Below are 16,904 nucleotides of genomic sequence, written 5' to 3'. Positions count from 1 at the left end.
CACGTGCTTCCTTGAACCCTGACCTTGGACCCTGCCTTTGGGGCCTGACCTGCACTAGGGACCCCAGGGCTGGTGGTGCCAGTGCCCTCTGACCCCGGGGCCTGGCCCTGCCTTCTGATGCCAGGAACCCCCTGACCCACTCCTACCCCTGATCCCTGACCTTTAATTCAGGGGATCAAGGTCACCCAGCCTGTTCCCCCTCCTGGTCTCTGACCCTGTGGGCACCATGGGGGGGGGCAGTGCCTTCTCCCCAGTCCCCACAGGCCCCCAGTGTCACCAGTCCCCCCAGTGCCCTCTGCCCCAGTCCCCATAGTTCCCCCCCCCCCCCCCATTCTCAGCAGCTCACACACATTGCTGCACATGTGGGCAAGCCCCGGGCACCCGCTCCTTTAACCCCATCAGTGCTGGTACTACACCAGCCCCCCCAGACACTGGCATGGCACCCCAATGCTGACCAGGGGGGACAGGAAGGAGGTCCCTGCTCCCCTGAGCACAAGGGACCCTATGTTCAGGTCACACCCCAGGGCCAGCACCCCAGCAGGCAGCTTCCCAGGAACTGCTGGGTGAAAGGGCTTATGGGGGGTGGGGGCGGGTGCTGCCTCCTGCAAGTTAGCCTCCAGGCACCCTTCCCTTGGAGCTGGGAGAGACCCCAGGTGTCCAAGCTCCCTGCCCCCCCAGCCCTTTGCCCCACAGCCTGAGGCCCTACAGCCCATGCCAGTGCCTGCACCTACGGGTCAACATGTGGTGTCTCAGGGACCAGGGAGCAGAAAAATCTGTGGTTCCTGGGGCCGGTAGGGCAGGAGCCCTCACTGAGGCCGTTGCTCCTCGTCCTCTCCCCTGTGGCCACAGGGAAAAATGTTGTGCTTCAAGCCTATCAGCTGAATCAATTCCAAACCCGTGAGTCATTCAAGAACTATGAGTGGCCCAACTATTGGCAAACATCCGCCACCCCCGCCTGGGGCTTCAGATGTTTCCAAATCCCTTGGCAGGCATCCTACAGGCGGGCACAAGCCCAGAGACTTGGGGTTCAGATGCCCCTGAGTTTTGCCTGCCCTCAGCCCTATGGCTGCAGAAACAAGCTAGGAAGGAGTCTCCCATTGCCACCAAGGGGGCATAAAGCCAAGAACTTCTCATGGGAAATGAACATGGGAGGTTAACTCTACATTATCTCCACGGGTACTACCCCATGCCAGAACAGCGGTTATCCCCAGCGAGAAGGACAACCACCTTAGTGGTCACGGTATTTCCCGTCAGGTGTTTCTACCTGCTGTTGTGCTGGACAGGATCCTCCTGCTTTGCTGCATACGACTCCCCGGGCCCGGAGCTTGTCTGCAAGAGACAAAGTCCCACTCTGGGAGACAAGTGAAAGACAGGACGGGACTGGGAGGCCTGGGTCAGAGCCTGAAGGGCCAGGGCTCCCCGATGCCTGGGCTGGCTTCAAGGGAAGCTCAAACAGAGCATGTTAAGGTTTGGGATCCAAATAGAAAGCCTATCTGGGTAGGTCAGCACAGCCAGGCCTGGGAAGCACACAGGGTGTGCGCGGTGGGACTCCAGAGGGTTGGTGCAGCCCAGCCAGCGCCAGGGCAGCCTCAGGAGCAGGCTGTTTGCTGAGAGTTTGCTGCCTGACTGCTGGAGGAAAAACCTGTGAGAGAGCAACCCACACTTGAAGTACGTCCCAGTCCCAGGCTCTTTGCACCAGGGTCTGACTGGGAAAGACACATCCCCAGAAGTGATGTTCTCTGGATGATCCCCCTCCGGTCTGCAGGCCTGACCTGTGCCCAGGGGAACCGGGCACTTGGTGACACTTGGCGAGCATCCTGTCTCCAGAGGGGTGTGCAGGAAAGGAAGAAATACAAACGTGAAGGGAGAGGCTGGACCGTGACCCACTTTCCCGACCTGCAGCCTGCCCTGCCCCAACACAGATGGTGGAGGGGTCTGGCTCCCCAACACCCTCCATGGGGTCTCCACACTGCCCCTGGCAGGGTCCCCTGGCTCCACCAATGCACCCCCCATGGCTCCTCCACCCCTCCTCCCTCACAGCCTGGACACTCCCCAGCTTATGTGCAACCCCCCAGTCCACTGCTATCTCCTAACAGGACCCCCACTGACTCAGCCCCATGTGGCCTCTCCTGGCCATCCCACCCATCTCCTGTGTAGCTCCCACATGGCCCCACAGCTCCCCTCCCCGCAGCACCCACCTCCCCATAAACCACTGTCCTCAGAGCCCGTCTGGCCCCACATCCCCCCCCCACACTGTCCCACATAGGGCCCCACAGCCCGTCCCCCAACTCCTCTGTGACCCCCAGCTCTATCCCGCTCCCTGCCCTCGCCCCTCAGCCTGCTCTCCCCTGCACTGCCCGCAGCTGCTTGCCCCGGGCTCAGCCCCAGCACAACTGGGGCAGCTCCTGCTGGGACCCAGCGACACAGAGCCAGGCCAAGGACCTTGCTGCCCCTCTTCTCCTGGGACAAGCAGCAAGGGTGGCAGCAGCAGGAGCAGCTGCAGGGCCTGGTGTGCAAACCCTGCAGCCTGGCACTGCCAGCACAGACAGACCCCTCACTCTCCTGCCTCAGCCGTGCCCACTCTCAGCCCCTCCTGGCTCCTGCCATGCCTGCACCCTGCACAGACACTGGCCACCCCCCAGCCCCAGCAGGGGAGGCATCAGCCCCGAGCCCCTCTGCAGCCCCCGGGGGCCTCAGCCCTGCAGCCTCCACCTCCCCCAAACCTCGCTGCCTTCTGTTTACTTTGTCATTTGTGCCAACAGTGCAGTGCCTGTCCTGCCAGGCTGGTAGTTTCCAGGTAGGCACTGCCTCGCGCCCTGCCCCGGGCACATCCCACCAGCCTGTTCGCAGCTCCAGCTCCGGCTGCAGGAAGCAGCACCCGGCTGGGGGGAGCTGGGTCCGAGAGGGATGTGCAAGGAGGCAGCTCCCAGGGACCACAGCAAACAGAAGCTCAGAAATGGGCTGGCTATGACAGGACAGCCCCCCGTGCCAGGAGGTACAGCCAAGCCCGGCAGTGCCTGCCCAGCCCAGGCCCTGCGGGTGCAACCTCCAGAACAGGCAGGGAGCAGCTGCCCCTGGAAAGCCCATGCGGGGATGAGTCACAGGGCAGCAACATCCCTCCCAGTCATGGGTGACTGGTGCCTCCTGAAACTGGAGGGACACAATTGTGGGTGGCAGCATGATCGGCAACCACCCACAGAAGCCGGTGGCAGCAGGAAGGAGGAGTGGCGCCAGTGGCGGCGACCGCCTGTAGAAGGCAGTGTTAGCGGGATGGCGAGCATTGAACTGCCTGCAGGGGCTGGCAGCGGCCACCAATCTCAGGGTGGGGCATGTGCCCCTCCCACCAGTCACCTCCACTCACCTCCACATATTGCCCCTAAACTTCACCACCCTTTAGAAATTCAACAACAGGCACATTCAAAATTTGTTAAACTCCCATTTCCTCCTTTCTGCGGCCACCCACCTCCAAGACAAACCAGCCCTCTAGCCAAAAACCTGAGGCTCATTCAAAAACAATCACACATTTCTCATAAACATTGTAATTTAGGGAAAGGGAGGAGGCAGATTTATACACGGGGGGGGGGGGGGGGTAATCAGCAGACAGGACAATTATGGAGATGAAGGTGTGTGCTCCAGAATCATGGAATCATAGAAAGTTAGAGTTGGAAGGGACCTCAGGAGGTCATCTAGTTCAACCCCAGCTAAATCATCGATTTCATAGATTTCCCAAGCATTAGGGCTGGAAGGGACCTTGGAAGATCATCGAGTCCAGTCCCCTGCCCCAGGGGCAGGAAGTCAGCTAGGGTCAAAGCATTCCAGCAAGGTAAGCACCCAAACATTTCTTAAGAGTCCAGAGCAGGTGCTTGCACCTCTGGAGGGAGTCTCTTCCAGGCCTTGGAGGCTCGGACAGTAAAGTTTTTCCTTATGTCCAGCCTAAAACGGTCTTGGAGGAGTTTGTGACATTTTGACCTTGTCATCCCTTGGGGCGCTCTGGTCAACAGGCATTCTCCCAGATCCTGATGCACACCCCATATGTACTTATAGGCTGCCACCAGGTCACCCCGAGTCTGCACTTTTCCAGGTTGAAAAGTCCCATAGCGCTCAGCCTCTCTTGATAAGGCCGGTTCTCTTGCCCTCTGATCACATGCGTGGCTCTCCTCTGGACTCTCTCAAGCTTCTCCACATCTTTCTTGAACTGCGGAGCCCAGAATTGGATGCAGTACTCCAGCTGCGGCCTCACCAAGGCCGAGTACAGTGGGAGGATGGCATCCTGAGATTTACTTGAGAGCACCTATAGATGCCAGAATTTTGTTCGCTTTACCAGCTGCAACACTGCATTGGTGGCTCATGTTCATCTTGTGGTCAATCAAGACCCCTAAGTCTTTTTCAACCATGGTGCTAGTGAGCATAGCACTGCCGAGCCTATAAGCATGCTGCATATTCTCCCCCACCCCCGCCACGGCGGAGCACCTTGCATTTGTTGGTATTGAATGTCATCAGGTTTATATCCACCCACTTTCTTAGCCAATCCAGGTCAGCCTGGATTACCACCCTATCCTCAGGTGTGGAGGTTTTACCCCAAAGTTTAGTGGTATCAGTGAACTTGGCCAGTCCACTTCTGACACCAGTATCCACATAATTAATAAAGACACTAAAAAGAACAGGTCCAAGGATGGAGCCTTGGGGGACACCACTGGTCACGGAGCACCGTGATGATTCACTTCTGCTGAGCGCCACACTCTCTGGTCCAGCCTCAGAGCCAATTCCCCAGCCATCGGACGGTGATGTAGCAAAGGCCACAGTTGGCCAATTTTTCTATGAGGCGATCATGGGACACCAGATCAAAGACATTTTTGAAGTCCAGCTATATGACATCAATCTCTTCTCCCCTGTCCAGGTGATATGTCAGCTGGTTAGATGAGATTGGCCAGGCAAGACCTACCCACAACTAACCTGTGCTGGCTATCCCTCAAGATGTTGCCATTAGCCAGCTTGTCATGAATGGGGTTTTTGATTATTTTTTTTCCAGAATCTTTCCAGGGATTGAGGTCAAGCTGATTGGCCTGTAGTTCCCTGGATTTACTTTCCTCCCTTTCTTGAAGAAAGGCACCACACTGGCCTTCTTCCAATCTTCAGGTACTTCACCTGAGCACCATGAGTTTTCAAATATCTTTGCCAGTGACTAGGCTATGATGCCCACCAGCTCCTTAAGTACTCTGGGGTGTAAAATGTCAGGACCAGCTGACTTGAAGGTGCCCAGCCTCCCAGCCAAAGTTTTGTCCAGCCGGGTCTTGAAAACCTCCAAGGATGGAGATGCCACCACCTCTCTGGGGAACCTGCTCCAGCGTTTTACTACTATCGTGGTGAGAAAATTCATCCTATCTAACCAAAACTTCCCTTGTGGCAACTTCAGATGGTTGCTCCTTGTTCTATCATCTGACACCACTGAGAAGAGTTCAGCTCCATCCTCTTTGAAGCCATTCATCAGGTGGTTGGAAAGCTTCTATTAAATCCCAGTCTTTCAGACTTTCTATTAAATCTAAGTCTTTTCTTCTGTAGACTAAATAAGCCCAGTTTCCTCAGCCTATCCTCATAAGTCATGTCCCCCAGCCCCCTCACCATTTTGTCGCCCACCACTGGACTGTCTCCAATGTGTCCACATCCATTCTGCAGTGCTAGGCCCAAAACTGAATACAGAACTCCAGATGTGGCCTCCCCAGTGCTGAACAGAAGGAAATAATCACTTCCCTTTACCCACTGCCAACACACCTACCAATGCAGCCCAGGATGCTGTTAGTCTTCTTGGCAACAAGGACACACTGCTGGCTCATATTCAGTGTATAGTCCACTGCAACCCCAGGGCCTTTTCTGCAGGATGAGTTAACTTCTTGAAGTAGCCCCTACAGGACACTCATGGAGCCAAATGGCTTTGGCACTAGCAGGGAAGCCTCAGTATTCCCAATCGGAAATTACAATGTGCTGCATTTCACCCACAGGATGGCTTCATACTTTCCCCACCCTCCCATAGAAGAGGCAGGACTTGTCACAGGTTGCAGCTCCTTTACCCTTAGTATCACATTTAACCCAGAAAAGGCACTCTACTTCCCCCTGGCCAAAGGTTCATTCAAAACAGCAGGGTCCTTAGCAGCACAGTAGGACATAGATGTGATGCCTCAAATGTGACCAACTCCTGCTCCTGAGGCTTAGCAAAACCCCCTGAATAGTGGTGAATCCTCTGGAAAGGAAAGGGGCTGACAAACCACAGAGAGAGCTTCCATGAAAAGGGTTCTGGGCCCTGGTCTGTTCCCATGTCACAGCTCTGGAGAGGACATAGAGACCAGGCACAGGGGTATCATGTTAAGTTGTGGGGCGTGATTACCAAGGAATCTGTTATAGAGAAGGGCATGAAGGGAAGGAGGGTGGGGGAGCAGCTTGCACCTGGTGGTGCAGTTCTGATGAGAGGCTGAAAAGCTAAATCTTGACAAACTGGGTTTACTGGGTGGCAGTAGCAGTTTCTTGCAGACTGCGAAGGGTAAGTGCACGCCTGAGAGAGGGGTGATGTGGTGGGGAGAAAAGGCATGGTCAGGGTGGAAGGCAAGGAATGCTTCCCTAGCAAAAAATGTCCTCCTTCTTGCAACTCTAGAGCCTCGCATACAAGAACCCTGGGCCCAGGAGGAAAGTTGAAGCTGGGAGTCGGTCAAAGATTGTCCCTGGGTGTCACCTGGAGCCAGCTGTCTTGGGGAGGGCACCTATTCTGGAGGCACTTCTTCTCCCCCTGGGAGCACTGGCTGCTTTTAGAGAATGATGAGGATGGCAGAGGCTCCAAGGCTGATGCAGAGATCATCTCTTCACAGGTTCCCACCAGTATCCAGACTGGCCTCTACCTGAGATGTTTCCTTTTAAACCCTCACACGCATCAAACCTCTGTGTCCTTCGGCTTTTGCAGTGACCTAGAAAGGCTGAACAAAAAGTGAACGCTTGCTGCACTGCACCAGCATGAGGCTGCTTCCTTGGATGCAGACACTGTTGAGTGCTGAGCAGGTATACATCTCCAAATCCTTCCTGTATTGCTGGCAGAATTAAGGACACTCCTGGATAGGGATGCACTGGTGCTGGGCCAGTTTGGAGGAGTGGAGGAAGCACTTCCCGCACCCTAAGCACTGATATGTTTTCTTCTCTGTGTGGATAAGCTGGTGCCGAGCCAGGCTGGAGGAGTAAGTGAAACTCTTCCCACACTCCGAGCAGTGATATGGCTTTTCCCCTGTGTGGATACGCTGGTGCTGAGTCAGGTTGGAGGAGTGAGTGAAGCTCTTCCCGCACTCCGAGCACTGGTGTGGCTTCTCCCCTGTGTGGATCAGTTGGTGCTGGGCCCGGTTAGAGGACAGGGTGAAGCTTTTCCCACACTCCGAGCACCAATGTGGTTTCTCTCCCGTGTGGATGAGGCGGTGTTTGGTCAGGTCGGAGGACAGGGTGAAGCTCTTCCCACACTCTAAGCAGTGATGTGGCTTCTCCCCTGTGTGAATACGCTGGTGGTGAGCCAGGCCTGAGGAGTGAGTGAAGCTCTTCCCACACTCTGAGCACTGATATGGCTTCTCTCCTGTGTGGATCAGGTAGTGCTGGGCGAGTTTGGAGAATTGGGTGAAGCACTTCCCACAGTCTGAGCACTGATGTGGCTTCTCCCCTGTGTGGATGAGCTGGTGCTGGGCCAGGTTGGAGAACTGGGTGAAGCTCTTCCCACACTCTGAACAGTGATGTGGCTTCTCCCCTGTGTGGATACGCTGGTGGTGAGCCAGGCTGGAGGACTGAGTGAAGCTCTTCCCACACTCTGAGCACTGATATGGCTTCTCCCCTGTGTGGATGCGTTGGTGCTGGGCCAGGCTGGAGGACTGAGTGAAGCTCTTCCCACACTCCAAGCACTGATGTGGCTTCTCCCCTGTGTGGATACGCTGGTGCCGAGCCAGGCCTGAGGAGTGAGTGAAGCTCTTCCCACACTCCAAGCACTGATATGGCTTCTCCCCTGTGTGGGTACGTTGGTGCCAAGCCAGGCCAGAGGAGTGAGTGAAGCTCTTCTCACACTCTGAGCACTGATACGGCTTCTCCCCTGTGTGGATCAGCTGGTGCTGGGCCAGGCTGGAAGAATGAGTGAAGCTCTTCCCACACTCCGAGCACTGATGTGGCTTCTCCCCTGTGTGGATACGCTGATGCTGAGCCAGGCTGGAGGAGTGAGTGAAGCTCTTCCCACACTCCGAGCACTGGTGTGGCTTCTCCCCTGTGTGGATCAGCTGGTGCTGGGCCAGGTAAGTGGATCGGGTGAAGCTTTTCCCACACTCCAAGCACCAGTGTGGTTTCTCTCTCGTGTGGATGAGCCGGTGTTTGGTCAGGTAGGAGAAATGGATGAAGGTCTTCCCACACTCGGAGCACTGATGTGGCTTCTCCCCTGTGTGGATAAGCTGGTGCAGGGCCAGGTTGGAGGATCGGTTGAAGCTCTTCCCACACTCTGAGCATTGATGTGGCTTCTCCCCTGTGTGGATGAGCTGGTGCTTGGTCAGGTTGGAGAACTGAGTGAATCTCTTCCCACACTCTGAGCATTGATGTAGCTTCTCTCCTGTGTGGATGCGCTGGTGCTGAGCCAGGCTGGAGGAGTGAGTGAATCTCTTCCCACACTCTGAGCACTGATGTGGCTTCTCCCCTGTGTGGATACGCTGGTGTTGAGCCAGGCTGGAAGAGAGAGTGAAGCTCTTCCCACACTCCAAGCACTGATGTAGCTTCTCACTTGTGTGCGTGCACCAGTGCCTGTCCAGGCTGGACAGCTGCCTGAATCTCTTTCCACACTTGGTGCAGCAGTGCTGCACACACTGGTGCTGGGACAGGTCTTGCCAGCAGATGAAGTTCTTCCTGCACTCAGTGCAGTGGTGTGTCTTCCTGCCCAGGTGGATAGACAGCTGCTGAAACAGGGATAAAAAAAGTGGGTGAAGGTCTTCCCACACTTGACACAGCTGTGCTTGATGCAACCCCCTCTGCACATGCAGGTGCTTGACCAGGTCTGCAGACACACAAAGAGCTTCCTTATTTGGTGAAGCAGCGGGGTACCTCTCCAGAATGGGTCTGGTGGTGACCAGCCAGGGTGGAGAGGCAGGTGAAGCTCTTCCCACACTTGGTGCATACATGGGACCCAGTGTACCTTATCTTGTGAAGAGCCAGGAGTGATGGGCACTTAAAGGTTTTCCTGACCTTCAGGCAGAGGTAGGCTCTACCCTTGTGCTTGGCAGTAAGCTCCTTCTTCCCTCTGAGGCCCTCCCCACAGCCTTAGCTTGGATGCTGTGCCTCTTTCCAGTGTCTATCAGCTCCACAAATTCTTCCCTACACCCAGGGCTCTTTCTAAGTTCTGCCCCTTCTCCACTCTCATGCTCAACTGCAGATGGTACCTGGTTCATCACATTCTCCTTTTGCTTTTGAAGTCTCCCGTGACTCTTATGCCACTGCTCCTCTGGTCTCAGGGAGCCCATCGTACCCAAACTTCCTGGGGAAGCCCATGCTGGCTCCAGGTCTGGAGACCCTTTCGCAGGAGGCTGATCCTCAGCTCTGCTCAGCAGCCAGGCACCTCCTGCATGGGGAAAAGAAACTCCAGCTGACTGCCTACCTTGTTGGTAAAGAGTATGGCTTGGGGACCAGATCCAGCCTGGGGAGGGGCTGTGTCCAACCCATAGCGGGTTCCTTGGTCCTGCCTGGCCAAGGCACCACCAAGTTGGGTCGTGTCCTGTTGCCCCTTGGCATGCAGTGGGGCTGAGATGGCTCCACAGTTGGGCTGCCTTTCTAGGCAGGCTGGGCGGTGGCAGCTCCTTGTGGCTGCTGCCAGCCCCACAGTAGCAGCAGGTACCATTGCACACAGCCCTGACCCTGCATGCCAGCCCTAGACTTGCCCATCTGGGCTGAGCAGCAGCAGCACAGGAGAGAAACTGGTGCTCAACACAGGGCAAAGTGGCACCTCTCCCTCCCGTTGCAGGCACTTCCAGATTTAGCTGCCCAGACCTCGTGCAGGGCTGTCCTGAGTCTCTACTGTGTCACCCCTGCCTCTGAGCTGCCCGGTAGGGCAGCAGTGGCAGCACAGAGCAGATGCAGAGCAGTCCCACACAGGCTCCAGGTGGCTGTACCAAGAAGCACTGGCAGTGGCCGCTTTTACCCTGCACTGAGCAGCAGTTTCTCTCTCGTGCTGCCTGTGGCAGCACAATAGGGGGTGCTATTACACAGACACCGACCACACTGTGCCTGGCCAAAAACTGCGCCTTGGGAGTCTCCCTCAGAGAGCCTACAGCCAGCTGTCCCTCTTCCTGGAGAACCCCTGCAGGCCTGCAGTAACGCTGCCACCACCCAGGCACTAGTCTCTGGCAGGGCTCTGCACAGCCTGGGGCACACAGACCCTGCAAAACTAGGGGGTGCTTTGCCCACAGTAATATTTTCATGTGCTTCTTTCAGCCCAGAGCATCCCATGATAGCATTAGGAAGAACTGAGGGAAGATAAAAAAAGACAAACTTTGCAGGCCAGGCAGGGGGTGGAAGGTCTCTCTCCATCTCTCATTCTCTCTCCCGGTGTGCAACAATGCAGGATGTAACCCAACACCCTTGTTGATTGGGGGAGGGGGGGAGTCAGTGTGTTGAACAAGGAAGTCAGAATACACTTTCAGCAAACAAAAGCAACTTGTTTGCTTTTCTTTAAGGAGACTGGATACAATGACCCTTTTAAGATACGACTTGCCTATACATGATTCCTAACTCCTGCAGGTCTCCAGGTTTTTACCTACAGAAATCACCAGGCCACGGACTGGGGTACAAGTTTGTAGTTTCCAGGTGCCCACCGGAAGGAAGAGAGTGATCCTCCCTCCCCCTAAGAATTTTATCTAGCCAGGTCACCTGATTCACCACCCTGATCCAAGAGGAGCATGGAAGGAGAGGGGTCACCTGGGCTAACCCAAGTGAGGGTCAGAGAAAGGGGGAGAGGATTTCTTCATACCACTGCTGTTGAGCCTGGACCCCAGCAAGAGCTCCAGGATGGGCAGCAGCAGCAGTGGCAGCGCCAGGAAGAAACTGTTGCTCATTGCAGGTGGGAAAGTGGCACCTTTTCCACACCAAAAACAGGCAGTTTTTGGTGTGGCTGCCCAGAGCTCGCGTCATGCTGGGCTGCCCTGAAGCTCTGTCACCGCTGCCTCTGGGCTGCCCTGTGTGGCAGTGGTGACAGTGTGGAACAGCCACAAGGCAGCCTAGAGGCACTGGTGACAGAGCTGGAAGGCAGCCTGGCATGGCACAGGCAGCCGCAACAAAAACTGCCTGCTAGCAGGAGGGCAGCTTTTCCCCCACAACAGGCCACAGTTTCTTCCCGGCTGCTGCTGCTCAGCCCAAAGCTGGCATGTGGGGTTGGGGGCAGCAGTGTCAACAGCCAGAAGCAGCCATCCTAGCTGCGCTGCATGCCCGGGGCAGTAGGACACGCCAAGGCCGGGCAGAGCACGCTGCGCTGGGACTGCACACTTTTGGCAGTAGCAGGGGAGGCGCTGCAGGGCGAGTGGGCTCTGGGCTGTTGTTGGGGTGGAGGATGACCGGCTCAGAGGGGTGTATGCAGGGGGCTCCCATGTACACCCCACATACCCCACCATCCCCCACACATTCATACATCCCATAAATACTGCACCTACCCACACCCTGCCCTACACCCCTCTCCCCACTCACACCTGCAAGCCTCTGGGGGGGATCCCTGCTCACTACTACATGCACACACCACACATACACACACCCCCAGCCACCATCCCCCTTCATAAACCCCACAGCCCTCTACTCATCTCCACAAACACCCCACACCCACCCATACCCCCATACCCTCCTCCACACCCCACATACACCCATCCACTCACACACCCACAGCTGCCCACAAACCCTATACCTACCCACCCATAACCCTCCACACCCTCCGCACTATACAAGGATAAGACTTCATTTTGAGCTATTATACAAACACTGCTATATATACACAGCAGAAACCCAACACATCAGGACAAAAATATATATATTTTTAAATAAAATTAAAATATATTGTTACGGATGTTCAATTTTTAGTAAATAATTTGTGGGTTTTTTCCCCCCCCCGTTTCCAAGGTGGCAAATCCACTTCCCAAAAGGAGTACTTCTGGGGGGAAGGGGAGGGACTTCTGGTGGCAAAGGCCAGAGGTTAGGATGGGACTTTGGTCCCAAGATGGCGACCTGGACATGAGGCCGCCTTTGCAGCCCTCCACAGCTCACCAAAATTTGTTAAATGGCCCTCCAGCCAAAATAATTGCCCATCCCTGCATTACAGCATAATACACTGTGTCTGAGGTCAGCACCCTGGAATGGCAGAACAGGGCAGAACAGGGCAGGCCTCCAGTTTCCAGGTCCCCCTGGCACTCTGGTCATGGAGATTTACTGAGAGCAGAGTCAGGTGGAGGGGACAAACAACTCACCTAGCAGCAAGTCCTCATCATCCTGAGATTTCCCCATGGATCCTGAGATTTCCCCACGGTCCTCACCATCACAGACCCAGAGCTCCACTTGTCCTTCCTGGATGCTGCAGATTAAGTCAGGTGTGGGTCCTCGATATCCTGTTTGGTTAAAGAGCATTTGTGACTGGGTACTGGATTCAGAATAACCAACCGGAATTTGGGGAATAGATCCAATGAACTCAAAGTGTCTACTAAGGCCTTGATGGACAAGGGAGAATGGGCAGTTAAGATGAAAGAGAAGGCACTGCAGGGAGAAGCCTTCAAGAGATGATGGTCCTTGTCATCCAGGTGGTGGAGGGCTGGTAATAGGAAACAAAGAATGAATCACTCCTGACTTAGAAAGGGCATTAAACTGACAGAGTCACCAGGGACAAGTGTGAAGATGCAATGATCTGTGATGTACTGGGAAGTAAAAACACACAGCTTTCACTGTTTTCAAGGTACCAAAGAGAAGAAATATTGGACACACTTATGGATGGATAACATTTATCTTATCAATGTAATTCCAGGAAAAGGAGTGAAAATGAGCTTAGTGAAGGGATTTGTGGCAGTGAAAAGCATGCATGACAGGTGGCTGACAATGAGACCTTTTTTCTGGAGGAGAAGGTAATTCATCATGACCAGGGCCAGGAAAGGATGATTTCATAACAACTCATAATAACCGATGAGCAATCAATCATCCCAAGCACTGGGAGGGTCATACCAGAAGGGGAGATGAGTGCACAAGTTGGCAACTACTACAGGGTTTAACAAAGTCCCTGGGAGTCATAGATATGGACAAAGGAAGGCAGGAAGCACATTTCACAACATGTGAAAGGCCATAATATAGAAGTGGTCAATATGGTCTTTGTTGAGCTAAAGAAAACATTAAAGCACTTCCCTAAGGAAATCCTCTGGGTGAAAGGGAGGGGAAAAAAAGCACCAGAAAAGCAAACTGACCTAGTAAGACGTCAGTACCTCAAACCTGCACACAAATCAGAACAAGCCCCTGTATAAGAGATCTTCTGGAAAGGAAAACTGGGTTTCACTAGGTCCTGCAGCTAGCCCACTTCTTTTTCTCACAGTGATGGGTATCTGATCTTCAGAGGGATATTAGGAAGAACACAAGAAAATGTTTGAGAATGGAAGAGACAACTTGAGAACACAGGTCCTAAGAGAAATACAGCCAAGCCCAAGTCTCTGATATATGGAGATGAAGATGTTAGGAAGGGATGTGGGCAGAAGCTTCCAGTGACCCATGGCTAGAAGTACCTGGGTATCATCATGTCTACATATGTCACTAGAGGAGGAGTTGAGGAAATGCATCATCCACCTGTTGTAGCAGCAGAGCCTGATAAGACTTTCTATTCACTTCTGCTGGGTCATAACAACAGGAGAAAGGGGATTTAGATCTCACAGAACTGAGCATGCTAGGATTGTTTGGAGAGGACACTCTAGGCCAGGCAGGGAAGAAATCAGAATCATTCCCCAAGGAACAGCTCTCAGTGCATTTATGTACAATGAACTGGAGAGATGAACATGCTGCAAAGGCAAAGGGAGATCATGTTATCAAGAAACTGCTGCATGTGGAAAAACTAGGAGTTATGAGAATGGGGAAGACACAAGTGAACGTGGCTGGATCAAATGAAGGCAGATATATCAGTCTGAAACGTGAGAGAGGTCTGATCACTGACAGAGCAGTGGGAGGAAGTGGATTAAAACCCGCAGCCAAAAGTTCATGAGGATGAGACTGTTGAAACACAGATGACTACAAAACTCCAGAGCTCCCAGAACTCCAGGGACAAGCAAGAACCAGAGCTTTACCCAGGGAAACGAGGGCTTGGTAATTCTTCAGCATCTGGTCCTGGTAAAGCACCTTGTCGTCATCTTCCAGCAGCTCCCACTCCTTCCGTGTGAAATACACGGCCACGTCCTCAAACACCTCCCAAAGCTGCAGGCACAAGCGTTATACCATCAGTGTCTCCTCTTCCAGCTGCTTCCAGCCCCCACAGCCCTGTCTGGGATCACTCTGTGCTACAACTAATTGCAATCATGGCCACGACAGGTAAGGGCACACACCATTCCCCAGTCTTCAGCTGACATGTGATGTGGATGCCGCTGTGGACCCAGGCGTTCATGTGTCACAGCTTTAGCCCAGCTCATCACGTTCTATTTTGCTCAGTCCTTTGAGCCTGGGCAGCAGTTTTAGGGCAGGGATCCCTGGCTCCATGCATTGTAACCAGGCCTTTCCCAAGCCACACCCCACCTGGCTTTCTACACGTGGGAGGGAGCTCCTGCTAATGCAGCTTGGTGTGTTTGCAGCCTCCATCACCACAGGCTTGTCTCTCTGCTCCCCAGATTCCTACAGCACCCCTGGCTCCTCCTGCCCTCTGCCCCAGCTCTACTCCCACCCACGACTGAACCAGGTGCCCAGCTCACCTCCAAGCTCTCCCCCTGCTCTGGAGGCCTGCCCTGCCCCCTCCGCACTTGGCCCGGCTCAGGTGTCAGGGAGCTCCTCTCCATTCCCCAGTCTTTAGCTGAAACGTGATGTGGATGCCACTGTGGACACACGAGTTCACGTGTTGGCTTCAGCCCAGCTCATCACGTTCTGTTTGCTTGGGCGTGCGGACAGGGGATCGCGGCTCTGCCCCGGCTCCTTGCAGGGGTGACAGCCTGGCCTGCAGCAAGGGCAGAGCTCAATCCCCTGCCTGTGCGCCGCTGCCTGGAGCACGCAGGCTACAGCTCAAGACCCTGCCTTGGCTCCAGAGCAAGCTGCCCTGCTCTGCCCTGATGCCTGCCAGTACAACTGGGGCTTGTCTCCAAGGCAACCCCACCCTTGAACTCTCACAGCACAGCTGGGGCCGGGGTCGCCATGGAGACCAGCCCCAGCCATGCAGGCAGGGGCTGTTGAGAAATGGAGTCCAGCTGCCGACTGGATAGGTCATTTTGCCCACCCCTGTAGTAATGCCAGCTTGGTGTGTTTGCAACCTCCATCACCACAGGCATGACATTCTTCAGGTCTCTCCACTCCCCAACTACTTTTTTATACCACGCCTAGCTGAACCAGGTGCCCTGCTCACCTCCCAGCTCTCCTCCTGCTTTGGAGGCCTGCCCTGCCCCCTCTGCACTTGGCCTGGCTCATGTGTCAGGGAGCTCCTCTCCTCCAGTCTCCCTGGGGAAGTCCTCTGCAGCTCCAGGTTTCCAGGCCCCTCCTCAGGAGGCTGCTGCTCCGCTCTGCTCAGGGTGCCAGCACCTGCGGGTGGGAAGAGAGTGCACAGGTTAGCCCTGGTGCTGCTGGTACGAGGGAAGCCCCGCTTGTCTCCTGGACTGGCCTCGGACTAAGCATGGTGGAGGCCTCAGAGTGTGAAAGAAGGGGGAGAAGGAAGACTCAATGTCACACAGCTCTTGCTAACAGACCTCCACAGGCATGAGGCTGGAGATGAACTTCAGGAACTCTGTGCCAGCGTGGGGTGGTGATCACATCACGTCAGTGCCTCCAGGGACATCGCTCCCAGGAACAGAAGCTCGAGGGATGTTGGGGGTTTATCAGTGTGCACATGTTAAGGGAGGGGGAGGGGAAATGCAAGGTCAGTCTTCTCCAGGGCGTGTGAAATGTTTCCAGGAGAACTGGGGGAACGAGAACCGCTGATCTGTTGGAGCACTGACCCCACCAAAATGCTGTGGCAGAGATTTCTCCACTGGGGGACGGTGCCTCCTGCTGCAGTAAAGGGGAGAATCATGGCTCCTTACCTGCTCCTGGGCCCCATCTGGGGCATCAGCCTGAGGAGCTGTGTCTGCTGACACCTCCCGGGTCTGCTTGGTGTCAAGGGAACCTGCAGCCTGGGTTAGCTGCGCCTGAGCCAGCCGGAGGCCCCGGGGAGTCTCCTTTCCCCGATGTCTGCACGGCCCCTCATTGCACAAAGGGTCAGGGGGCCGGGGACAGGGCCAGGGAACACTGACTCTTCAAACGTGAGTGACATCACCGGTTGTTACCATGGCAGCACGACAAGGCCCGAGCAGGAGAAAGCCCCTGTGGTGTGTGCAGCGCCCAGCAGAGATCGGTGCCCCCAGCCTGGGAGCTGCCCACAGGGATGAGCTCTGTCCCAGCCCAGCCACCTCGGTACCGGTCTTGCAGCCGAGTCACGGGTGGGGCAGACACGCCGCCTCCGCCCCGTGCGCAGCACACACGCGGGCACCAGACCCACGTGCAGGCCTCCGTCCTGGACCTCACCTGGCTCCCGGGGGGGCGGGTTATCCTCTCTGGGGACGTCAGGTGGGTTGTCCCGAGGCCCCAAGGTTTCCACGTCTCCCGACTCTTCCAGAGGCCTGTCTGCATGACAGGCGCGTGGCTGCTCCGGCCAGGACTCACCAGGCTGCATCGTGTCCGACGACATGTCCTCG

At 55.3% G+C, this 16,904-nt stretch overlaps 1 protein-coding gene across 1 annotated transcript; it reads right to left on the bottom strand.

The window, feature by feature from the left end:
• Positions 1-3,523: 3,523 nt before the first annotated feature.
• LOC106737775 (zinc finger protein 420) lies at positions 3,524-16,897 on the bottom strand. The gene is made up of 7 exons (XM_059718883.1): positions 16,735-16,897; positions 15,584-15,756; positions 14,943-15,062; positions 14,328-14,454; positions 12,486-12,623; positions 9,426-9,604; positions 3,524-8,945 (listed from the first exon to the last, which is right to left on the bottom strand). Exons 1-7 carry the CDS (start codon positions 16,895-16,897, stop codon positions 7,080-7,082), a joined length of 2,766 nt encoding a protein of 921 aa, XP_059574866.1. The 3' UTR covers positions 3,524-7,079.
• Positions 16,898-16,904: the final 7 nt, after the last annotated feature.

The sequence above is a fragment of the Alligator mississippiensis genome, chromosome 15 (genome assembly GCF_030867095.1).
Source record: "Alligator mississippiensis isolate rAllMis1 chromosome 15, rAllMis1, whole genome shotgun sequence".
In the NCBI taxonomy this organism is placed as follows: Eukaryota; Metazoa; Chordata; order Crocodylia; family Alligatoridae; genus Alligator; species Alligator mississippiensis.
Note: the sequence above shows the minus strand (reverse complement) of the source record. Positions and strands in the feature narration are given on the sequence as shown.